The sequence below is a fragment of the Tamandua tetradactyla genome, chromosome 1 (genome assembly GCF_023851605.1).
Source record: "Tamandua tetradactyla isolate mTamTet1 chromosome 1, mTamTet1.pri, whole genome shotgun sequence".
NCBI lineage: Eukaryota > Metazoa > Chordata > Mammalia > Pilosa > Myrmecophagidae > Tamandua > Tamandua tetradactyla.
The window spans coordinates 92,219,712-92,246,778 of NC_135327.1; the positions used below are offsets into that span (position 1 = coordinate 92,219,712).

The 27,067-nt window shown below is 36.4% G+C and overlaps 1 protein-coding gene across 1 annotated transcript in view; it reads right to left on the reverse strand.

The window, feature by feature from the left end:
• Positions 1-26,598, reverse strand: part of GARS1 (glycyl-tRNA synthetase 1) — a 50,091-nt gene extending 23,493 nt beyond the window's left edge. Inside the window, exons 1-8 of the mRNA XM_077120591.1 lie at positions 26,293-26,598; positions 18,178-18,279; positions 17,417-17,519; positions 16,333-16,474; positions 14,981-15,069; positions 14,502-14,578; positions 3,983-4,128; positions 1,777-1,926 (exon numbers count right to left, since the gene is read on the reverse strand). Coding sequence (XP_076976706.1) covers positions 1,777-1,926; positions 3,983-4,128; positions 14,502-14,578; positions 14,981-15,069; positions 16,333-16,474; positions 17,417-17,519; positions 18,178-18,279; positions 26,293-26,532 — 1,049 coding nt within the window. The 5' untranslated portion in view covers positions 26,533-26,598. The remainder of the gene's footprint in view (positions 1-1,776; positions 1,927-3,982; positions 4,129-14,501; positions 14,579-14,980; positions 15,070-16,332; positions 16,475-17,416; positions 17,520-18,177; positions 18,280-26,292) is intronic.
• Between the last annotated feature and the right edge of the window lie 469 nt (positions 26,599-27,067).

The window sequence follows — 27,067 nt, forward strand, 5'->3', positions numbered from 1 at the left end:
TCCAAATAGGTTTACTCTAAAACATGTACGTATCAGAACATCAAATCTTGAAGAGAAGCAAAAAGTCATGAAAGCAGCAAGAGAAAAGAGATTTATTACACACAACAGAAAACATCTAAGACTGAGCTCAGATTACTCAACAGGCATCATGGAGGTGAGATGGCACAGGTATGATACAGTTAAGATTCTGAACAAGACTTCCAGTCAAGAATTCTTTACACTGCCAAGGTATCCTGCAAAACTGAGGGAGAGATTAAAATCTTCAGATAAACAACGACTGCAAGAATCTGCCAATAAGAGACCTACCCTGTAAGAAATATTAAAGGGAGCCCTGGCAACTGAAAAAAAAGACAGAGAGGGAGGTCTGGAAGAGGGTACAGAATTAAAAAGTATTAACAAGAATAACTTAACAGGATAAAAAGTGAGAGAGGAAAATATATAGATCTGACAAATAAAAACTAGAGGCATCTATAGTAATATTAGATAAAATAGATTCCTGAAATCAAAAACTTAAAAATGTTTAGTAACATAGATCATTATTATAGTAAAGTTGATATCTGTAGTAAGTTCCTACTTGCTATTTTGAGAAAGTAGTTTTGACAGCTAGTCAAATGTTATTTAAGATAATGTTTAATATTTAGAATTTAAGAAACTTTGATAACTGTTTCTATAGATTTTTTCTTTGTTTGTCTTAATTTTAAATTAGTTTATGAAACATATTGTACAAACACAGGTTTTACAATGATTATTTAGATGTTTTACTTAAATATGCCTACGGATATGCCAACTAAGATATCCATTTCTAGTGGTTAAAGATTCTTATATGTTAATTGTGAAAACACTTGTATCTTTATATTTTCCAGAAATCAAAAACTTAAAAATGTTCAATTATATAGGTCATTACTATAGCAAAGTTGATATTTCTAATAACTTTCTACTTGATATTTTGAGAATGTTCACAATTTTGACAGTAATCAAATGGTATTTAAGTTAGTGTTTAATAGTTAGAATTTAAGAAACTGTGATATCTTACTTGTAGATTTTTTTCTTGTTTGCCTTAATTTTAAATTACTTTATGAAACTTACTGTACAAACACAAACTTTACAAGGATTATTTAGAAACTTTATTTAAATATGCCTATGATAAGCTAACTAAGATAACCATTTTTGGTGGTTCAAGGGTATTGTTTGTTTTCTTAAATGAAAATATTAAGCCTAAAAAAAAAAAAAAAGAAATGAGGCACATGAGAGCCTGAATTGGAGTAGATGAGGGTAAAGCTTGGTAGCCAGCCTTTCTGTCATACTGGGCGCCAAATACCTAGAGGTGGTATCCAGAACCCCAGTTGGTTACTGAAATACCCACATCCCACTCCAGCAATGTTGTTTGACCTGGACACCCAGAATGATCCACTTTCATACTCATCCCTCCACCCCCACCTACCCTACATTTATACATATCACCACGCCCAGAAACCGCCCAGGTCAGGAAATCAAGACCTTACCATAAACATATGACGAATAAGGGAGAGAGCTAATTTTGTTGCAGGTGAGAAACTTAAACTATTCTTAACCCTCTGTTCTTTCTCTCCAAATTCATTTCTGTCACTTAAAACTGCCTATTAACCCAGAGATTACATTTGGACATTATGATCATTAAAGCACAATCATATCAGGATAAGGCAGAATTGTTTCAAATTATATAATTTAAAACTTTCATTTCCTACTAAATGCCAAGATTGTCCACTAATTTTAGCAGAAGAGTAACACAGACAGTACCTGACTCTGATCAGTCCGGATCGAGGGGAGATCTCATTTCTAAAAGAATTTCCAATCTGGGCAGCAGCAAAAGGCAATTTTCCTTGGTTGAATTCCAAAAGTCGTTTGAAATTCAGGAAAATCCCCTGTGCAGTTTCTGGCCTCAAATACCTACAGATTAAATTAAATCAGTCTGTTAGAAGAAAGAAACTGTGTTTTCCCACTAATCTGAATTCTAGATACAAGTTCAAAAAGCCAAATACACCATTTTCACAAAAAGTAGTGTAGGCTTTAAAATGAAATTTTAGAAATCAACATGTTCCTTAGTAGCATTCTCACAGAAAAAAAAATTCACACATATATGAAAGTATTGGAAAATGTTCCAGGTAACTGGCACGTCAATGCTACTACTAGAATGTCATTTCATGTTTTCACTCCAGTATGTGAAAATACCTCCACTTTCACAGCATCTCTAAAACCTCTAACGTCATCCTTACTAATCATTTACATCGGGGCAGATGACAATTTCAGATCCTTCTGAAAATAAGCCCAATGGCTAAGTTTACCTGTTAATCCACATATCAAAATACAATTTGGGGGCTAAAGAGAAGCCAGTATGGGTTAACATTTAACATCCGAGCTCAATTATTATAAGAAATCATCCCACCAGGATAGGCAATTATTATGGTGATTCCTTATTTTTTTCCTTGTGGTATTTTATATTTTCAACCAGATGCTTCTTCTGTATTTCTCCAATTTTAAAGATACTCAAGCAAATCCTGTCCCTAATTTCACATAAAATATTCTGTGGAAAATTATCAACGTAGAAAGTGTTACCATAGGCTTACTCCAAAATAAATATTTTATTAAGACAACTTTGAAGTCAAGGTAAAAACTCTAAAACTTTACCCTCATTTTCATTCTAATACCAACTCTTTCCATTTTTGTGATTCTTTCTAGATTTCATCCAAATATAAGTATAGCTACAGTGTATATATACATATATATACATACATGTAGTGCATATATATTTACATATTTCTTTTATTTATGTTTCCATTTTCTGAATAATCATAAAAATTTCTCATATTCAATAGCCCAGATTTTTCTACTAAAATGATATAGTTTAATTTACTTAATCCTCAAATTAATATACATAAGACTTTTTTACTTTTAATTTACATACATATTTTATAAATATCAATTCCTTTCCTTTCAAAGTATTTCCTTAGATAAATTACTAGAAGTCGAATGACTCCATAAAATGGATCAGAGGGTATGGCCCTCTTTATGACTCTTTGCATATATTGCCCAAATGAAAGGCTTACTTTTGGTATCTTTCCACAAAATACTCCAAATCAAGATGTTATCTTAAAATAACTAAAAATACTGTCTGACATGATTAAGTGTTGTTACTCTTGGTTCTACTTCAAAAACCAAGATCTAGCTTCCTCTAACAAAAGCCTACACTCTCTTACCCTAAAATGAGATCATAAGCAATATATATGAAGCTAAGAAATGGAACAATGGCTAAGTTTAACAGTGGACAAGAAATTTGGAGATGAAGGTTCCAGTTCTAGATCATCACGTAAACTGTTCAGATTTTCTTCATTCCATCTGTGAAAATCATATCTTTCTAATCAACAGGCTAGACTTACACCTTCCAATATGGTAGGCCACTAGAGGCATGCCTATTTACATTTACATTAAAATTAAATACATTTTAAAATTTAATTCATCAAAAGCACTAGCTCCATTTCAAGTACTCAACAGTCATATGTGGCTGGTGGCTACCATATTGAACAGCACAGTTTATAGAACATTTCCATCATCACAAAGTTATACTTGAAAGAGCTGCGCTAAACTAAATGGTTTCTAAAGTCCCCTTTTTAAAGCTCGATGAATTTAAAAATCTTCTTCAATTGCCCCTCCTGTCCTATGCAGTTGTAACTAGAAGACATAGTGAACATAATTTTTATGATTTACATTATGGCCACAAAAAAAAAAGCATCATGTGCTTAAAAAAATAAAATACTATATTCAGAAAGAATGATTAGAAATACAATCCAAGAATATATCTGTCATTATTTCTTCTTAATATATTTATTTGGACTTTCTGTATATCATTTTTTAATATTTACCTTTCAGAACATTGATATTTACCTTTTACTACAAGCAAGTTTAACAACTTTGTTACACAAAAGAACTAACAGTAGGTGGCACATACCCAGGCATGTTTCCTCCAGGCCCAATGAAGGTCTTGAACATTAAATTAAAAGATACTGGTGGGGACAGATCATTTCCCGTAATGGGAGATTTTACATTGTAGTTCACAAAAAGATCCCCAAGGTCTTGCTGTCCATAGTTATCGAGCTAAAGAATATGTCAAGAAAACAATTAGTATAAAGTTTGAGAGATAACAAGACATAAGATAAAGTACTGTAAATAATGTCATCCATCGTTAAAACCCACATAAAATAAGACCATCACAATTAAATTAACCTTCAGGATATCCATATTAAAATCATAATCAATTTACACACTTTCCATTTAGCATCAGGTAAATGGAGTATATTTCTGGAAAAAACTAAACTCATACATAAACCACTGCATCAGAAAAAACAAGGCAAAATCCCTTTTGCTCAAATATATTCATTGGTCAGTAAACATCTAAAATCATGTAAATAAGTTTTCAAAGATGAGTTTTATTACTATGTGCAAATTTAAGAGTCGAGTACATTTTTTTTTATCTATCAATTGAATGTGCATAAAATTTTCCTTTCACACTAGATAGTAAGCTTCTTGGAGGCAAAAGATTTGTTTTATTCACCTCTGCGTTTCCCAGTGTATTGCACATTCTATATACTGATGATCAATATCAAACTCTTCAAAATTAGGTGTGACCTTCAATTCAAGAATTCCAGATGACAACAACCAATCATCTAATGGTAAAGAATATGTAAAACTAAAAAATAAAAATAAATTTAAAGCCCTATCTAGTAAACCTTCCAATTCTACCCCTTACAGGTGGTGTGACTTGGGATTAAATTCTTACATAACCTCAGTAAACATCAGTTTGCTTATCTGTAAAATGGGAAAACAGAATTTACCATTCAGGGCTATTTTGAAGATTAAATGACATAACATATCTAAAGCACTTAGCACAAGGCCTAGTGCATAGTAACTACTCAATAAAGGGTGACTATTACAATATATATTTACTCCCCTCATAAATACAAAGGACATTTTCTCTCCATAAAAAGGTAACCCACTCACACTGATCACATGTTCTAAATCTGAATAAAAATTAAAAAAAAAAATTAACCCTTTTAGGCTCAAATTCAATTATGAAATTAAACAAAAAGGAGAGCTTGGCGAAGATGGCGACTTAGCAATGTGTGCGTTTTAGTTTGTCCTCCAGAACAACTACTAAATAACCAGAAATAGAACAGAACAGCTCCTGGGGCCACGTCAGTGACCGGACACACAGCGTAACCCAGTCTGGACCAGCTGGACCAGCTAAGAGAGCCCCCCCATAACCATGAGTTCCCCAAGCCGTGGGGGCCAGTGCCCCTCCCCCTCAGACTGCTTCCAAAGGGGAAAGGAAAGAGACTTTATCAGCAGCAGGGTCTCCGCCCAACCAAACACCAATTGTGGAATTAATTAACAAATTCTGACTACTAAAAATAGGCCTCCAGCTCAGGTGAACCTGGTCAAAATGGAGTTCGCTCATTTTTGCCCCTGTGCCAAGGGGGCACGGCTGACAGAAAAAGAGAGAGAGAGAAAAAAAAAGGAAACAGAGGTTTTTGTGGCTGTGTTTCTACAAAGTCTTGACTGCCTGTGGATACAGTGGCAGGGCTTTTCAGGCTGCTACTGCCCCAGGCATAGGCAGAAACAAGCTCATCTGAGGGCTTGTCTGGAGCCTGTGCCTTCCCCAGGGGAGGGATGAAGCCCAACTCAGGTAGAATCCCTCCCTCAAGGAATTCAGACCCCTTGGTAATTTGAAGCCATTAGAACCAGTCTACAACCTCTCCTCTGTCTCCACCATGCCCACAGCAGGGAGTCTGCCAAAGTTAAAGGTACCACATCATCTTATGCTGGTGGGATATGCAGGCAGACAAGTACCACATACTGGGCAGGATAAGAAAAACAGAGCCCAGAGACTTCACAGGAAAGTCTTTCAACCTGCTGGGTCTCACCCTCAGGGAAAACCAACGCAGGTGACTCTTTTCTCCTGATAGGAGGCCAGTTTGGTCTGGGAAAATCCAGCTGGGGTCTATAATACCTACGTAGACCCTCGTAAAGGTGGGGAGAAAAAGGCACCATACAAGCAGGGCAAGAAACAAGAAAACAAGAACTAAAAAATTCTGCTCTGTTAAACAAAACCTAAGTAGAGGTCCAGAATAAGTTGAATTGAATGTCAAAGAACCGAGAGACAACAAATTCATCCAGCAAGAAAATCCATGTAAAAGAAGTGAAAGCAATCTCCAGAATAAACTAATTAAGGTAATTAAATGCCTAGACACCAGCAAAAAATAACAAATCACACTAGGAAAATTGAAGATATGGCCCAGTCAAAGGAACAAACCAACAATTCAAATGAGATACAGGAGCTGAAACAATTAATTCAGAATATATGAGCAGACAGGGAAAACCTCAACAAAAACCAAATCAACGAACTGAGGGAGGATATAAACAAGGCAAGGAATGAACAAAAAGAAGAAGTTGAAAGTCTGAAAAAACAAATCACAGAACTCATGGGAATGAAAGGCACAGTAGAAGAGATAAAAAAAAAACCAATAGAAACCTACAATGGTAGATTTTGAGAGGCAGAACACAGGATTAGTGAATTGGAGGATGGAACATCTGAAATCTGACAAGAAAAAGAAAATATAGGGCAAAAATGGAAAAATATGAGCAGGGACTGAGGGAATTGAATGACAATATGAAGTGCAGGAATATACGTGTTGTGGGTGTTCCAGAATGAGAAGAGAAGGGAAAAGGCAGAGAAAAACTAATGGAGGAAATATCACTGAAAATTTCCCAACTCTTATGAAACACTTAAAATTACAGACCCAGGAAGTGCAGTGTCTCCAAAGAGGATAGATCCAAATAGACGTACTCCAAGACACTTACTAATCAGAATGTCAGAAGTCAAAGAGAAAGAGAGAATCTTGAAAGCAGCAAGAGAAAAGCAATCCATCACATACAAGGGAAGCCCAATAAGACTATGCATAGATTTCTCAGCAGAAACCATGGAGGCGAGAAGACAGTGGGATGATATACCTAAATTATTAAAAGAGAAAAACTGCCAACCAAGAATTCTATATCCAGCAAAATTGTCCTTCAAAAATGAGGGAGAAATTAAAACATTTTCAGACAAAAAATCTCTGAGAGAATTTGTGACCAAGAGATCAGCTCTGAAAGAAATGCTAAAGGGAGCACTAGAGACAGATACGAAAAGACAGAAGAGAGAGGTGTGAGAAGAGTGTAGAAAGGAAGACTATGAGTAAAGGTAAAAAGAAGGAAAATTAGATATGACATATAAAATCCAGAAGGCAAAATAGTAGAAGAAAGTACTACCCGTGCAGTAATAACACTAAATGTTAATGGATTAAACTCCCCAATCAAAAGAGACAGATTGGCAGAATGGATTAAAAAACAGGACCCATCTATATGCTGTCTCTACTCAAAGGACATGAGGGCAAGGACACAAACAGACATTTGCACACCAATGTTTATAGCAGCATTATTTACAATTACCAAGAGATGGAAACAGCCAAAATATCCATCAACAGATGGGTGGCTAAACAAACTGTGGCATATACATATGATGGGATATTATGCAGCTGTAAGACAGAATAAAGTTATGAAGTATGTAACAACATGGACGGACCTCAAGGACGTTGTGCTGAGTGAGATTAGCCAAAAACAAAAGGACAACTACTGTATGGTCTCACTCATATGAACTGACACTAATGAATAAACTTGGAATATTTCATTGGTAACAGAGACCATCAGAAGGTAGAAATAGGGTAAGATATTGGGTAATTGAAGCTGAAGGGATATAGATTGTGCAACAGGATTGAATATAAAAATTCAGAAACGGACAGCACAATACTACCTAACTGCAATACAATTATGTTAAAACACTGAAAGAAGCTGAATGTGAGAATGATAGAGGGAGGAGGGCTGGGGGCATAATTGAAATCACAAAGAAAGATAGATGATAAAGATTGAGATGGTTTAATCTAGGAATGCCAAGAGTATATAATGATAGTGACTAAATGTACAAATTTAAAAAATGTTTTTGCATGAGGAAGAACAAAGGAATGTCATTACTGCAGAGTGCTGAAAATAGATGGTAATTAATATTTTAAAATTTCAACTTATGTGAGACTAAAGCAAAAAATGTTTATTTGGTACAAAATTTATATTTTGACTAGTGCATCTCCTATATACCTTATGTAGATAGTTGGTTGAACACCATAGGTTCATGGAACCTTGGGTAGGACATGAGATTTTGTTGGTTTGTCCAGAGCGATTTGATCAGTGAATGGAAAAGCATTTGCAAAGTCCTCTTCAGGGAATGGTGAGAACGGGGGAAAATTCAACCTCCCCAAGTTGAATTCTTGATATTCTCACAAGCAGTGTGGACAACCAAAGCTAGAGGCTGAGCACCCAGTCTTGGGGTTTGTTCGTATGAAACTTAACCCCACAAAGGGTAGGTCAAGCCTACTTAAAATTAAGCCTAAGAGTCACCCCCAAAAGAACCTCTTTTGTTGCTCAGATGTGGCCTCTTTCTCCAGCCAACACAACAAGCAAACTCACCACCCACCCCCTGCCTATGTGGGACATGACTCCCAGGGGTGTGGACCTTCCTGGCAACGTGGGACAGAAATCCTAGAATGAGCTGAGACTCAGCATCAAGGGACTGAGAAAATCTTCTTGACCAAACGGGGAAAGAGTGAAATGAGACAAAATAAAGTGTCAACGGCTGAGAGATCCCAGAGTTGAGAGGTTATCCTGGAGGTTATTCTTATGCATTAAGTAGATATCACCTTGTTATCTAAGATGTAATGGAGAGGCTGGAGGGAACTGCCTGAAAATGTAGAGCTGTGTTCCAGTAGCCATGTTTCTAGATGATGATTGCATAATGATATAGCTTTCACAATGTGACTGTGTGATTGTGAAAACCATGTGTCTTATGCTCCATTTATCTACCTTGTCAACAGACGAGTAGAACATATGGAATAAAAATAAATAATAGGGGGAACAAATGTTAAAATAAATTTAGTTTGAAATGCTAGTGATCAATGAAAGGGAAGGGTAAGGAGTATGGTGTGTATAATTTTTTTCTCTGTTTTCGTTTTATTTTTCTGTTGTCTTTTTATTTCTTTTTCTGAATTGATGCAAATGTTCTAAGAAATGATTATGATGATGAATATGCAACTATGTGATGATATTGTGAATTACTGATTATATATGTAGAATGGAATGAGCATATCTTAAGAATGTTTGTCTCTTTCTTGTAATTTTTTTAAAATTAATAAAAATAAAATAAAATAAAATAAACAAAAAAAGCATGCAGTATTTCCTAGTAATTTTGCTATAGCAATTTCTATAGAATTTCCAGAAGGAATTTTTAAATGCTATACTTTATACTGTTACCCAGGAGGGAGGGATCAATAGGAAATTATTCCAGTGACCTCTAACACACGAATAGCATAAATATAAGCTGGTCTCCCCACTTGAAATTCAAAGGGCCTGAGGGACATCTCTGTGTTTTCCAGGTAATTCAAGGATTTGTAATGCTTTTCAATAGAAGACATAATGAAAAAGGAAGTCAGGAAGAAAGATTCTGAGGATACAGAGAGGAATGAAATTTCTATGGAGGAATTAATTCAATATCTAGCAAAACTATATTTGCATTTACCTTTTGGCCCAGATTACCACTTCTAGGAATTTATCCCAAAGATACAACAGCAAAAAAATGCAAAAGACACAAGCACATGGCTATTCATTGTAGCATTATCTGGAATGGTAATTTCAATAGCGACCTGGTTATATTAAATGGTACACCCACTCAATGGAGACGTATACAGCTATAAAATGGAATGAAATATATTACTATACATTTACTGTGGCACAACCACTAGGTTTTTTTTTTGTGTGTGAAAAGCACAGTGGAAAACTGTGTATGGCATGCTATCATTTCCCTAGAAGGGGGCAGGGGGGGCATATAAATATCTATATGTCTTTGTTTGTATTTTGTAAATAATTAAAAATTAAAAATAAGGAAGTTGCTTTTAAGTTAAAAATTGGTTACCTATGGGAAGAAAGGAAATAGGTAAAGGGAATAAGCATAGAAGCTAGACTAAGCGAATATTTCTTGTTCTCTAGATTTGATTTCAGGTCTATGAAACTTTTTAATATAATTATAAAACAAATTTAAAATAAAAAAAAATAAAACCCTAAAGATTGAAACTAAGACAAAATACATGAACTAACTGCATATTCAGCTGGTGACCTAACAACATGTAAAGAACGACTCCAAGTGATGTTAAAACACAGTTATCACATGCATTCCTCAATGTTTCAACTACAAACCTGTAACCTCCCATTCCCATGCTCAGGGACTTATGCGGAAGAGGTGGCAGAAAGGTTTTAAAAGTAGTGGGATGAGGGAGGGGGATTGTACAATAACAATGTTTTTGTATTTTTCAGTATCCCCCAATCCTTCCAACATTGTCAGCAATTATGCACATTCCTGCATGTACTCTCTCAACTCTGTGAAAATATCAAAAATCCATCCCTCAACTTCCTTTTGGGATTAAAGGGACTTAACTCTTTCGCAGGAGGAGGGCAGATTGAAGCAGGGTAAAATAAAATAGGACAACTGTAAATCCTTGGTTTCCTATTCAATTGTGAAAGAGTTAACAGACAACTGTAAGTCCCCTGTTTCTTATCTAGCTCCAAAGGAACTAATACAGAGCTGCAAACTTCCTGAGACAAAATTTTCCTAAAGCCCCCAAACCACTAAAACCATAAAAGTTTGTAAAAATCTGGGCCCAAAGCAAACTCTGGTTAATAATAGGAAGATAGGGTCATAAAGATTGTTAACCCTTTGTCTAAGGACAAATTTTAGGTATGTGACAACAAACCATGGACTTCTGCTAGCTATCTCCTCCTAGATAGTATTCAAAGGTTACTATGAAAGCCTACTACCAACAAAACTTCCCTATAAAACAAGCTGGCCCACTCCACTCAGGGCATGTCCCTCCCGTGGGCACGTCTGCACTATAACCTCTTTAACATGTACTCTCTTTTTAATAAACTTCTCTTTTAATAAACAGTAGTAGTTATTCCTAAAAAAAATAAAAATAAAAAAATAGTTGTTAGACTGAACATTGCTGGTATATCCCTACAGAAAAAGAATAAAAACTTTTAAAACTATTTTCAATATTCACATTCTTGATGACAGCATTGGTGTTGTGGTTCCAAGGCTGTTAATTATATAATGTGAGATAGAGCATATCACTAATTATGCTGGCATTGTTAAGAATTGGGATTTTGGGGTAGGTAAAGGTGATACAGATACAAGATTAATAAAATAACGTAAAAACCCCATAAACTTAGCTTTAAGAATAAGGATCAATGTGTACTCATTATGATTTTACCTTTTAAAAAAGACCAATCTCCCAGCTCTGTTCACTGAAAAGGCCTGGAACCAATGACCAATGCCATTCCTACTGCTAGGTACCAGGACTCCTTGAAGAAATGGCCAATTTCAAGTCTGGGCCAAGAAATGTACCTTATCCCACCAAAATACAAGGAAGTTATCAAAGAATACTACAGCTGTGTCAATATAAAAAAGATGGTAACTACAACTGAATGAAAAATATCAAATGTTTTAATCTATGAATTCATAAAGGTAGAAGAGAGGGAAGGAGGAAAAAGCACAGGAACTCATTTATTTTTGAAAGGAAGGGGTTAAACAAAAGTGCCTCAGAAAAATCAAATCTCTGATGGCAATAAGGTTTTTGTCACGGAACTATCCCAACTAATAAACAAAGGAATATCAGAATGAGAAAATCAACAATTTTGAACCCCCTAATCAATTAATGGAGACAACAATGATCATCACTGGCTCTAAATCACAAGATAATCAAGCATTTTGTACCTCCTAATACACTTATGACATGTGTTGCCAAAAACACCTGACCAAGCCTCTAGATTTATCAACTTAGAGGAAACACAAACAGGAACATGTTAACATCGCCAAAATAATACAATCAACCAAATCCAAACAATAAGAAAACACTAAAGAATAAAATCTCAGCTTCTTAAAATCATTTTTAAATGAAAAGGTAAAAGACAAAGGAAGAACCAACAGATTGAAAGAGATTTAAGAAATATTTCAAGCAATACAAAGTATGGATTTTATCTGGATCCAGATTCAAGCAGGGTTATATGAACACTAACTCTACATTTGACGATGTTAAAATTATTAATATTTACCATGGTAACAGCACTGAGGTTCTCTTTAAAGGGTTCTTATATTTTAGAAATACATAATGAAATATTTAGGGATGTAATAAAATGAGTGGGTAAGCAGGGGAGTGAGTAGGGGATACATTTGACGAAATTGGCCATGGTTTGATAAAGATGGAGCAGGGTGATGGGTATGTACTACTTTCTCATTTTATATGTTTAGATTTTCCATAATAAAAAGTTAAAAATTGATTTAAAAAATTGGTATACCCACCTATTACAATCTATGGACTATAGTTAACAGTAAATATTTTAATATTCTTTCATCAACAGTAACAAATGTACCAAACCAATACCATGGGTCAATAATGGGACAAGGGGTGGGGGGATAAGGAGTATGGGAGGATTAGGGTTTTATTGTTATTTCTTTTCTGCAGTAATGAAAATGTTCAAAACTTGATCATAGGGATTCATTCACAACTATGTGATGATACTGTGAGCCAGTGATTGTTTATTTCAGATGGTTTCTATGTATGTGAACGTATCTCAATAAAAACGCATTAAAAATTGGTACATCCAGAGATGCATCAGCAAAAATGGACAAAATAGAAACAAGAGAAATAATTTTGTGCTGCTGAATCCACATAACAGGAGTCAAGCTCTTCCTAACCCAGGATATGATTCAGAGCCTTTTAAAGAAGCTAGACACAACATACTTCATAAAGTTGAAAGAAGTTACAGCCCTAACAGGTGCAGAACATGCTATTATGTGGTCAAGCAACAGATGGGCCTTTAGCCAGTGATTCCATGAGGGCCATTTCTGAGTACAAGAACATTTCCCATGTCCCTCACTTTTTATCAAGGAGTATATTGACAGCTGCATATAGATGACACGGCAAATCAGAAAATACACCACAGTCCTAGAATATGGATCTGAGAAGAAACAGAAAAACACAGCTCAAATTTTAAATCATGAGTTATCAAATCAACCAACATTTCTGATTCTGATATTTTACTTAGAAATGAACGAGACACTAAGATCAAAGACAAACATAGAAAACCTTAGAACGCATCTCTCTAGTTAGTCTGAAATCACAAATGAAAAAGAGCAGAATTCAGGGGGTTAATGAGGCATTTTTCATTTCTTTTTTCTAATAAGGTCAGTCCACTTTTGGAAAAAGAAGGAAATGAGAAACAAATGTGAGGCTTTAACAGTGTCAAAATACAAGAATCAATTTTTCTAAACCATAAGTAATAATACTAAAGCAATAAGCTTCAAGCAAGTGATCAAATATGCTTCATAAGGACAAAATAAATTGGCAAAAGACTCAACAGTGAAATTAAGAAGGTTTTATTTAAACGAAGAAGGAGAAAAACTCTTAGCTAATGTTGGAAAGCCACAGAGAAAAATTAGCATGTTAGAGGCAGAGTCACATTTACCCTCAGATATTTACATAGCAATGAAAAGAAAATAGGTTACAAAATTGTACTAGGAATTTTTACCAAAGAAAATAAATAAAATTTAAGACTGTGTGCTTTGGTGGACCTCATAACTAAATATGGTGTTGGAGAAACATACTTGGCTTAAATAAAACAGCAGATTGATAAGGTGAGAAAAGATGTGCAGTTTTCATTAATTCTCAAAGTGGTCTATGACCCAAAAAGAAAAGGATAACAACTACTTGTGATGCACCAAGTAAAAGGTAAGAATCGATTATCTCTATGGCCTACTTTGCATATCCCAAAATTCGTCAACTTAAGAAAATTTATAAAACTTTAGGTCTACAAAGAAACTAGAAAAAGCAGGGGTAGAAAAGCAGGGACCTGTAAGTCAGGTTCTAAGAATAGCAGCACGTAATCAGGGACAGCCTAACCAGAGGTAGATCAGGTAGCCGAGGAGACAGCGTCCATAAAGCTATCTGCCCCCAAATCACTATACCAACACTGAACACCATTCACCACTAGCCACTCCTCTGGTTTAAGCTATGAATTCCAGAAAACAGAAGTTTCTGAGAACAGAGAACAAATTTAATGTCTATTTACACTGACTTCTTAGCTTTGGCTGAAATAAATGATTAGCCACCAAAGATGGAAAGAAGGAAATAAAGTTGCAAAAAGAGAAGTTAAGAAATAGGTCAGCTCTGCTTCTTTACAAATGCAGCCAGAGTCAACACAATCTCATATTCAACAGTAGCAAACACTGAAAGATAGACAGTGCCTACCTACTGTTATACAGTCTCTAAAGCACTCACCTGGGCCAAGACACTTTCCATTTCTGATTTCTTCTCAGCAGAACACTTCTTATCAGACATTAATTTCTGTAAATGAGCTAGAAGAATGGTATTGATACATGTCAATTTCAACTAACAGGAAAAAGGGCAATGAACTTTTGAGTTCAATGCTGGGCAGGTTAAAAAAAAAAAAAAAAAAAACACCAAAGACTAAATTGAAGAACAATACTCAATTTATATGAATCCCCTGGTTGATTTTACAGGGTCATGATAGTATACTGATTATTTTTCTGGGTTAGAATTTCTAATTATCTGAATATAACTTTTTTTTCCTTAAATAAGGGACCTGCTATGTACTTTTAAAATCTGTGCAGTTTACTGTTTGCAGGTTATGCCACAATAAAAAGTTGAAGATATTAGGGAGAAAAGTTTAATGTAACCCCTTTGTCTGATCAATCCCACTTGAAAGACATTCATTCTTCAAAGATGAAGAACTATACCTTTTAATAGGTGGTCAGCACGAAAACATTCTCCATTTTTCACATCTTTCACCATGAAGTCAGCAAATTTGTCCACATGGCCAGAGGTCCTAAGTTAACAGATGCCAAACCAATTTAATCATTCTCATACAACTGTATATGCAGATTTTACCTTATAAGAAAATTCCTTTCTATGTTCATTCATTGTTTACATCTGTGTACCTGAATGACAGAAGCTCCCATATCGAAACAAGTGCTGTATCTAAGCCAATAGAAACTCTTTCTCAAGGCTATTTCTACCCTCTCTCCAAGTTCTTCCTCCCCCTTTCACAGACTGTCATGAAGTTTGTACTATTTCACAGGATCAATTAATCCATATCTATGCCATTATTATTAGTGATCCAAGCAAATGCCAAAACTCTTGGGGATTTGACTAGCCAAGAATCCAGCATAGCTCAGTCTAGACACTGACCCTAAAGGAAAGTTTTCTGCCCCTGACACTTGCATGGACATTGCTATTATCTCTACTTATTTGTGGAGCAAGTAGCTAAAAAATAGGTAGTTCTGATTTTTTTAGACCTATCACAAGGAATTCTTTTTCTCTGGAAACTGAGAGAGAGCCTAAAGGATACAGATAGTGAAAATCAGCTCTTTATCAGAACCATTAAATGAGTAAAGTGATGAGATATAAATAATAAAAATTCTTCTTTCACAGCTGAACATTCATTCCATGAAACCCTGCTCAGCTTTCAGCAATGCCGGTAGGAATAATCAAAGTTTCTGCATTGAACTTCCATACGAATAGTAGCATTTGATTTAAAATGTGCATACACTTTTGCCCAAAACTTCTAAGAAATTATAAAAAAATAAGCAGATTTATACACAAAAATTCATCTAGAGGGATTTTCAGCATAGTCAGAAATCATAAACAACTTAAATACATATGGCATTAGCTAAATATATTATGGCACATCCATAAAACAAAGCACTACTCTGTTATTAAATAAAAATGCTTTAGGGCAGTGCGACAATCTCTCAGTGGCAGAATTCTCTCCTGCCATGCCAGAGACCGGGTTCGATTCCCGGTGTCTATCCATGACGAAAAAAAAAGCTTTACCATAATATTTAATGACATGAGTAAATGTTCACCTACAGTATGTAAAAAAAAAAAAAAAAGCAGTGTGCTGCTAAAAATAGAATATATAGGGGTTTACAGAGTAAAAGACTGGAAGGAGAAATGCTAGAATTTTAACATGACTATCTGCAGACAGTAGGACAATATTTTCTTGTTTTTCAGATTTCTTATAACAAACATGAGCAGATTTTTAAAATATGCATATTAAGAATTTCAGCCCTCAAAGTAAGGATCATACTTTAAAACTGGTTCAGGGGTAAGCATGGTGCAATCAATCTCCAGGATCTGTTCCTCTTGGATAAAGTGCTGCCTCCAGGTCTGAATAATATTGTTTTTCAAAGCACATCCAACTGGCCCAAAATCATACAGACCGCTAACACCTACAAAAGACAGGAGAGGAAAACATGTACTTTACTTTGTTACTCTGCACAAATGAAGAAAAGGAGACATGTAAAACTGATACCTGGAAGACTTTACATACTCCCCAAAAATGTATTAAAGTCATTAATTCAAATTTCTCAACACTGAAGCTTATTTGCAGCTAGCTGAAAGTAGTAAAATCACAATTGTAAACACAAAATACTTCCTCCATATACAAGAAAAAAATGAAAGCAGATAATAGTTTTGCCATAGAAATTAGATACTATTTTGTCACACCAATAATAACAATGGTCTAAAATTTTACCATCCTATTATTTATTGAGTAATTCCATCACTATTTAAACCTCAAGAAGTTAAACAGAGATCTGCCTAGCCAAATCTGAATCAAGTTTCAGTGGCAAAGTACTAGAAATCCAATATTGTTACAATGATCTCTTTTGCCTATAAAAGATATACTTCTACATTTAATCTACAATTATATTCACCTATATAGTAGCTTCATAGAGAGGATACAGAGACTTATTTATACTTACCTATGAAGAATGTTCTTCTCAGAAAGCTGACAATAAAGAATAATCTAAGGACCCTTATCACTGTCCTTGTATGGAGGGAAACACACCTATTAGACAGAACTATGCTAGCCTTTTCTTGCTCCCAAGTCTCCACTGTATTATAAAGAGTCTCCAAGTACAGACACAACTGATGTTTAATATCTAGGCCCCTACCAGTTCCCTACATCTAATGGAAAAAAACAGTCTTCAAGAATAAGTAGGGTAGAGGGAAGAACAGGTATTACATCAAAAGGCTCCTCTAAACAAACAAAAATTCTGCTTTTTGTGATACAATTAGACAGCTATTGGCAAGCTACAGTCTTGATTTAAGAACAATATTTAAAGCCACTAATAATAACACAATTGTACTTTCTATCATAAATCCCTTACCTCCATAAATAGCAAAAGCTTGATCGTAGAAAAACCTCCTCTTCAGGGTATCTTCCATTTTTGCTCTGTCTACAATGTCATCTTTGGGCTGTAATGCCAGCTCCTGTAAGGGATTTTTAAATTAAAAAATGTATGATGGGAGTATGTGTGAGGTGGGTGGGAATTTGAATTTATAGATGTGAATTGAGTTTATTACTCAGCAAAATTCAATATAAAATTTATCAAATAGGTAAGATTTTGATACCTTTTTTAAAAAAATAGAAACCTTAGATTTTTTTTTCCTTTGAGTCAGAGAAAAGATACCTTTGCTTAATTATTTAAGAAAGCATATGATCATTTCCAAGATTACAAGACTAAGCCTATTTAGATGCACATAATGAAAAGCTATATCTCAACTTTTGGCGAATCACTATAGCAGATTGTGACTTATAAAGTCAAATTTCAGATTGCTAATGAGAGCAGATTTATTGTTTAGAAGCTTTGGGGAAAAGTATCAAATGGACAGATTCTCCCCTACAAGAAAAAAATTTAAAAATACAACAAACCATTATTACTAGGCATAGGAAAATGAATAAAGAAGAGCACAATGCCTTCCAGCGTTGAGGAGTCTACAGATAGAGGAGAAGAAGGCACCTAAAGAGGCAGAGATAAAACAAATGATACTTGTTCAGAAACTTCTCTAGATCTCTCCCATCCAAGAAGACTAAAGATGAAGAATCCTAAACTCACTTACATTCTTATTTTAGGATCCCAAGACTCACCTTTGCTTCCAGAACCCTCTTCCGGGCTTTGAGTTCAGCTACTGCTTTGTCTACATCTACTTGGGGTGCTTTATCTTCTTTCAATTTTCGCACAAGATCTCCCTAGTCAACAGAGAAAATTTATATTCAGGATTGGTTTCAAAAGTCAAGAGAAATGAGAAATGTACTTTTTAATGATGCCTTTTTAAAAGTTATCTGTTTAAGGATGATATAATTCAAATGTTTATTATGCGGGAGGTCACCATGAATAACTGAGGGTTATTCATATAACTGCCCTCAACATTTATAGTGCAGCAGAATATACAGAAGTACAAATATTCTTATTTTTCCCTTTTACTGGGAGGGGTGAGAAGAAAGACATTGTTACAAATAGGAAAGAGCAAGATTTATACAGAGAACAGAATCAACAAATAGAACACTATATCCTTAAATCTCGCCTCTCTTATTTACAAAACAGTTCTCTCAGTTTTCCACTTATTTCTCTGACCAATCTTCAGTCTCTGCTGATTTATCTTCCTCTGCCCTTTTCTAAATGGTGGAAATTTTCCCTTGTTAATTTCTCTAAATTATTTCATTCAGTTCCAACAACCTGCCACTTATACAATGATTCCCACACTTTCAACAATGTGATAGAATAGATAATCAGGGAAAACAAACAAACAGATGATTACCTACATGGTTTAGAGAACTTCAAAATTGAGAAATTAAAGTTGTCAAATTGATAAGAGCCCTTGGGAGCTTGACAGAACCAACAGGTCTCTGGAAATCTTCACATAGGCCCCTTAGGAATTTCACCAACCAAGGTTACAAAAATAAGTGCTCAACTCAAAATTTAAAATCAGAAGAAACAAACCACTATATGTGAGACTCAGCATAAACGGCAAATAACAGAATTAGAGCCTCCAAAAGTATTAGACTTATCAAATAGAGAATAAAAAATATGCACAAAGTATTTAAAAAATAAAAGGACGAATAAAAAAGATGAGCAAAGAACAAGAGACTATACCTCATGAAACTAAAAACTCACCTGACAGGTTAGTAGATCAGACAGAAATGAAGAGAGAATTAGTGCTCTAAAACATAGACTTAAAGAAGTTATCCAGAATGGAGCAAAGTTAAAAAATACAAAAGAGAGGTAAGGAGATATAGAGAAGAAAATTAGAGTCTAACATTCATCGAACCAGAACTCCAGAAGGAAAGAATAAAGAAAATTTGGAAGAGGTAATATTTGAAAAAATAATGGCTGAGAATTTCTCTAGAATTGATCAAAGACATGAATTCTAAGATTTACGAAGGCTAAGGAAATCCAAACAGTATACAAAACAAAAAAATTATATCTTGATAAGCTGCAGTAAAATTTCATGGGCTATATTCTATAGTCTCCAGACCCCTGTCATCTAAGACAGAGGCAGTCGTATAGCATAGTGCTTAAGTGTGGTTAAAGACCTGGCTGGATTTGTATCCCTGATCTGCCAACTATGAAACCTTGGACAGGTTGAGACTGCTTTTAATTTCAGTTTCCTCAACTGCAAAACAGGAATGATAATACTTACCTCACTAGATTGTTATTTTAGTAAATGAAACAGTTTGAATAAAGTATTTTCAGTAGTACCAAACAAACAACCAGATGTCCAGCAATAAGTAATGATCAAATAAACTACAATATAGATATATTCATAAAATGGAATATTATGCTGTTCTAAAAAAGATTAAGGATGATTGCTATTTAGTAATACAAAAAGATCTTCAATGTTTATCATTAAATGAAAAATGAAAGGGATGAAGTACAGTCTCTAGTGTGCTATCATTTGTATATAATGGGGCAGTGATAAGAATTTACATTTGTGTCTGCTTGTTATTTTCATAAAGAAACAAGAGAAACATTTAATAAAAGTACTACTATGGCAGTGACACAGAGAACAGATGGAAGAGTGATAGGTGGAAGAAGATACTTCACTCTTTACTTCTTTGTACTGATGGTTTTTGAACCAAGTAAATATTTTACTTATTCTAAAATTTGAATAGAAAAAAATTAAAATAAGACTAAATTCCTTGCATGTCCTTTAATCAAATTCTGCCCTTGTCAAGCAGCCGTGTGAGCATTCATTGGGCTTTCTGGTTAAACTAATCCCAAGAAAGAAGGTTCCCAGAGAAGATTATAGAAAGACACAGCCCACATTTTAACACAATAAACTTTTTGGCAGTTTATTGCTTATATTTTTTCCATTCATCCATTTGATTGGGATAAATGTGAGTATCTGATACCAATAAACACAGGGACACTGACCTGACTCTAGGCCAGAGCCCTAAGTGTGATATATTCATTAAGTAAAGCTGAGTCTATGAGGCATTTGAGCAAACAACCATTCAGATTTACTATTTTATCACTCAGAACACATATGGTTGACTTTCCAAGTAGAAATAGAGGTTGAGTAATAGTTCAGTTAAATAGAATGGGGACATTTTTACATTTCAGATTCTGATGCATTTGCAATGCTAAAGATTAAACCTTAAACTCAAAATGATCATGCCCTTAAAGCAATTTGATTCCACTTCAGTGCAGAGGACATTGATTGAGAGTAGAATCATAAAGCTTTGCTTATTTCAATTTTTGATTTGCTTCTTTTAAATAACCACCTTTTTTTCTGGTATCCACAGATTTCCTACTCCTTTCAGTCATGAAATCTAAACTTGGTTTTGATTATTATTAAGGTTTTCTTTCCTTAATCCTCATATACAAATAGTTACAGAAATTTAAGTATTATTTCAGGGTATGAGTTGGAAAAAAACAAAAACTTCTCACACTGAATGATTAAATAAAAAGCATTCATATAGTTGCAAATAATTATTAACTAATTATTACAACTAATATGCCTAATCATTGTAAAGCTCAGTTGTATGGTAATGCCCTCAGATTTATAGCAAATTGTAACACTTTCAACTACAAAATTTGAATAAAACTTACTAATACAGAAAAAAAAAGTACCAAGCACACAGCAGATATAAAAAAGTGATAGCTGTTATTATGCTATAAAATACCTCAACTTGGATGTGGCCACAGATATATTTCAAACCCCTTTTTATTCAGAACTTAATTCTTTTTCTCGGCCCCACACCTGTTATTTTTCCTGTGTGCGACTTTTATCTGTTAATACCAACAAAATATACCATTTCCTAAGCAAGAAACATCAAATTATCCTATTTTACCTTCAACATCTGGTCAATTTCACTTCAAATTTTTAAATCTAATATCTTCCTTCTCCCCTCATAGATTAAATTACACAACAGATTAACAGATCACCATTTAAAGTTGTCGCTACTAAAAATTACACCTGGCCTTAAATTACTTGAACAGTGTTATTTATTTCTGTGTTAGTTAGATTCAGTTGTCAACTTGGCCAGGTGAGCATACCTAATCTTGTTGCTGTGGACATAAGCCAATGGTACCTGAACCTCATCTTTTGCTAATTACATCTGCAGTTGGCTAGGAGGCGTGTCTGCTGCAATGAGTGACGTTTGACTTAATTGGCTGGGGCTTAAATGAGAGAACACAACGTAGCACAACCTAAGCAGCTCGGCATTCCTCATTTCAGCACTGCAGCTCAGCCCAGGCCTTTGGAGATGCAGAAAGAAGTCACCCCGGGGAAAGTTGTTGGAACCCCGGGGCCTGGAGAAAAGACCAGCAGAGACCATCCTGTGCCTTCCACATAAGAAAGAACCTCAGTGGAAAGTTCGCTGCCTTTCCTCTGAAGAACCAACAAAATAAATCCCTTTTTATTAAAAGCCAATCCGTCTCTGGTGTGTTGCATTCTGGTATCTAGCAAACTAGAACAATTTCCCATCTTTGTAAGCCTTCTTTTCACAAAAATACAGTGTTCCTAACATGTAACTATTCTTACCCCTGTGCATTCCATAATATTACTCTTACCCCCAAAATATGCCTCCCTTCACAATGGAATTCTGCCACATCCTTTATAAAGCATTTCTGGAACATTCCAACCTATGGTTGCATCTTGAGGACACTTCTTCCTTTGAAGCTTTCTCAGATAAAGGTTGTTTTTTCTCCCACATGCCTTGGACCTCAGGGGCTAGAGATGGGATAGATGTTCTCCTTATTTCCCTCTGTGCTTTCAAACTGACTCCTCTGACTAAAACCCCAACCTGTCATCACCTTTTCCTCTTGTTGCCATTTTTCACATCCCCACTCACTCCCCCTCAGTGACAGTTGCCCTCTCCTGCAACTCAGAATGCCCCAGTCAGGAGGTGACAACTGATTATGCGAACCAAAAACCAAACTCTGCTTGCATATAATCAGAAGTATTTTCCCACAGTTTTAGCATGTCCTAAATTGTCCAGGAAATCACCCAGAAAATGTAATTCAAAGAAAGATTTTACCTTGTTTTGTTCAGAAATACACTTGTTCGCTATTTGAGGGGGAAAAAAATCACCAAGGGCAATGCTGCTTGTGGTATCTGTAATACATCTTTCTCAATCTGAACTTAAAGTGATTGCTTTCCCAGTAAACTTAAGTCAGAGATAGAAGCATCTGCCTATTTCATCATAACTTCCAGTGGAGTCATACCCAAGAATTTATATATTAAAATAATAATATTTTATTATTGAATTATAAATTACTTTTTCTTTATATTACATTTAGTGCATTATATATACATCTATACTTTTTCTTTATTTAAACTTAGGTATATTATCTTTTGTATGATTTCACTCCAGGATATTTGTCATGAAACGAAATATTAAAAAGATGTGTGTTCAGAAGTCTGGATTTAATAAAATTAGAAATTTTCACTACTTCATCAAGGGCATTCTTAATCATAACTGACTTCTTCAACTGCAAGGGCATGGCAGAGAAGGTAATGACTACTAGTATGATTTGGTGCCCCTGACTTGATTGGTGCTAAGATCCCGGCAATTTTACCCACTGTGCTGGTATGAATCTGTCACGTACCCAGAAAAGACTATATTCTTTTAATTCATTCCTACGGAAGCAGATCCACTGTGGGTAGAATGTTCTGACTAGGTTTTTTTCATGGAGATGTGAATCACTTCTTAATCCTTTACTGGAGTAAGAATCTAAATCTTTTACTGGAGTCTTTTATGAGAGGACACAGAGAGCTCAGAGCTCAGTCATATTTGGAGATGGAGAAAGAAGATGCCCTGGGAGAAATTAAGAGAGAAAGAAAGGCTGAAAGACATTTTGGAGACAGCCACTGAAAACAGAAGCAGGAAAAAAGGACGAGCCAATATGGCCATATGCCTCCCCATGTGGCAGAGGAACCCTGTATGCCATCAGTCTTTCTTTCAGTGAAAGTATTCTCTTGTTGATGCCCTAGTTTGGACATTTTCATGGCCTTAGAACTGTAAATTTGTAACTTAATAAATCCCTATTGAAAAAGCCAAACCATTTCTGGTATTGCATTCCAGCAACATTAGCAAAATAAAACACTCACCACTGCTTCTGCACCATCAGTGCAAATGTCAACACAGTGAAGAAGGCCCACAGCACCTTGGTTTTATCATGAAAATGGCTTTTGACCTTGGGAACCTTTAAGAGTTTCCAGACTACACTTTGAGAATCATTGCCCTAAAATAATGTTTCCCAAACAAGAAACTCCAGGACAAAGTTTTTACCAATACATGACAAAATGAGAAAATTAAAGACAATGTATTAGACCTTTTTCAAAGCTAAACCTACTAAATATAAAAGACTGCTCTTTATTCTGAGTTACGGTCTGCCTTTTTTTTTTCTTATGGTACTAGAATAATCTTTTTTTTTTTTTTTTTTTACAAAATCATGGGGGAAATTAGATGATTTGTTGTTAGATGGGTTGTGTTTTCTTCTGGTACTTAAATTTTTTCTTCTTTTAACATCAACATGGGGGAAATTAGATGGGTTGTTTAATTCCCTTATTTGGCAAAATAAAGGATGGCCACCCTATGTCAGTTCCCAATCAAAAAAAAAAATTGTCCTAGGGTGCCCATTGACAAGGCAGTTTCTAGTTGCTCTGAAGCCATCTGACAAGTTCCATAAGTAATTCTCCAGGAAATAAGTAAGAAATGCTATGGAAAAATATTATATTTCAGTAAATCAACAAACCAAACCTTTAAAAAGCAACAGCATCCGGGTGGGATAGGATAGCAGAGTAGCAAATTTATATAAGCCACTTGCCACTAACAAGACCAGTCGTTAGAGACATTAAAAATCACACTCCACGGATGTCTTCAATTGCAGAAACTTTATAATTGAAATACATAAACTAAAGATGACAGCATCTCTTATTTCCTCAAATGCAAAATACAGTGATTTAACTAGATGATCTTTAAATTTCCCTTTCAGCTGGCACTGTGTGACTCAAAATTCCAGGTAGTCAACAGATATCTGTATGGTTCTGGAAATTTAGAAAAAGAACCCAAACTATCTTACATAATCTAACACATATTCAGAAAATAAAGTACAAAAAAAAAATTAATGCTCAAGACAACAAAAACAATACCCAAGATAGCAATGGCACTAGAAGTTGTTCTATGATCAAACTTGACTGCAGTTAACTAGTTCCACTGGATAATTTGCGATGCAGCTCCAAGCTAACGTGGCAGAGGGAGGGGCTTGGGTGTGTGTTTTTTCCAAATTAGCTGTATTCTGCCTTGTGAAGGGAAGAAGATTTAAAACAAAACAAAACAAAACGGGATTACAAAAAATGCAAAAGAACCACACATCTAATTTTACTTGGGGAAAATGAGTGGGGGGAGACAGGCACTAACCATGCCGAGTGTTCCTGATACAAACAATGAAGAAAAAAATAAAGCCTACAGTGAAATTTCAAAATACAATACTATTAAATCAACCAAGCTAACACTAGGGAAGCAGAGATTGTAAAGTAGCAGAACTCGAGGCTGCTCTGTCTCAATAAATTGTTTCCGAGAGAAGGTCCCACCCTCCATAGCGTCAAGCAAGTTATTGCATCAGGCGCCGGTGCAGGAGAACCCGTTTGGCGTTTACTACTAGGTCATCGATCCCTATGGTCCTACTGCAAGCTGGTGGCTCGACCAGAGTGGCTATGAGGATCTATGTGAAATGATCTTTCCCCTGTCCTCTCTAAGTTCTGATCTCTAGGCAGTGCCACAGGAAAAGAAAGCCTTTTTAAAAAAACACCCAGTCCTCCAGCCCATGAAACCTCCCTCCCGTTCTCAAAATCAAATTTCAAAATATTCCATCCTGAGGATGGCCGACTTCACTCGTAAATTCAGCAACGTTTACAATTTCCCAGTTTTACATTCTGAAACCTCACTCATTCCCAATGCCGAGTGTTCCTGATACAAACAATGAAGAAAAAAATAAAGCCTACAGTGAAATTTCAAAATACAATACTATTAAATCAATCAAGCTAACACTAGGGAAGTGTTTTCTCTCCAGAAAAGGAGACAGGAGCGAAAAACTACGAATTCACATCATTATTAGAAAAGAAGGTTCGATAACTCTCCACATTGACGTTTCAACTGCTTCTAATTTTCTCAACTGAACATTTGGCTAAGCACTGAATGAAGGAGATGGAAAGGAGGAAGCACTAGTCAAAGCATCCTGAAGATTTAAAAGGGAGTGTGGCCGCAAGAGAGAGCCGACAGCTTCAGCTCACAAAAGAGCAGGGAAGAATTAGAAACCTCGCCAGCCAGCACAAAGAACACAGCAAAGACTGGAAAATGAAGTGCAGGTTATTTGGCTAGGACAGGAGAGGGAAAAGGTCACAGCTCTTAGGGCAAAGCCCCTCGGAGAGAGAAGAGGCGCAGGCAGTAACGAGGATAGAGAAAGAACAGATCGGAAGGAAAGGGGATCAGACTGTCGAAGGAGATTCAAGTGAGTCGCCCAAAGAGAAGGGGGAAGGAGGTTCTCTAGAGGGAAGGTGGCCGACCCACGCGGAGACTTGTGTCCAGAGTAGGGTAGGCGAAGAAGACTCCGGGAAACCGAAAGGCTTCCATAGGATGAAGGGAAAGACGGGGTAATCGGCGACGGGTAGAGCTGTAGACTGATGCCGGGGAGAAGAGAGATTACCACGAGGGAGAAGAGCCAGGAGCTGCGGGGAGAGCACGCCACGCGGGTACCTGCTGGCGCACAGCGAGTCTGAGAGGTGCCAGCACCTCTTCAGTCCCGGCGCCGTCCATGCTGCTCCGGGAGGCGCCGGCGTGGAAAGAGATTGCGGCGCGGGCGGATACGCTGAAGGGCCGGCAGCGAGGGAGCGGGGGCCGGGGCTGGAGCCCGGACGGCAGAGGCACCGGCACCGACAGCGACAGGAGCAGAGCGGCGCGGGCGGCTCTAAGCAGCACTGGACGAGGAGAGGTCATGAGCCGGCAGCTCACAGAGGTCCGGAGGGGGCGGCGGCGGCGGAAGCGGCGCGCGCGACCCCGCCCGGAGCATGATGAAATCGCCGCGTAAACGCCGCGGCGCGCGCGCAGCCGCACATTCTCCACTCCGCGACACGACGCGGGACAGCCGCCAGCAGATTCGACAGAACACCCCGGAAGGACCCGGAATGTTTTCGCCCTCGCAACGGGGCGTACAATACTTTTGACACCAAGGAGTGCTGCGAGGTTGCAGGTAGCCCCATACTACACACAGGTTCGCACAACCCACCCCAATAGGGTGGACATTCAGGAGCACCCCTTCATACGAGATACGCAGACTGGGATGTCCAAGGACCTTCAATGCATATACTAGTACACGGTCACCGATATTCGGAGAGACCCACCAGGATACAAATTTCTGTTTCTGTTTTTTGTTTGTTTGTTTTTAACATGGGCAGGCACTGGGAATCGAGCCTGGGTCCTCTGGCATGGCAGGCAAGCATTCTTACCTGCTGAGCCACCGTGGCCCACCCTG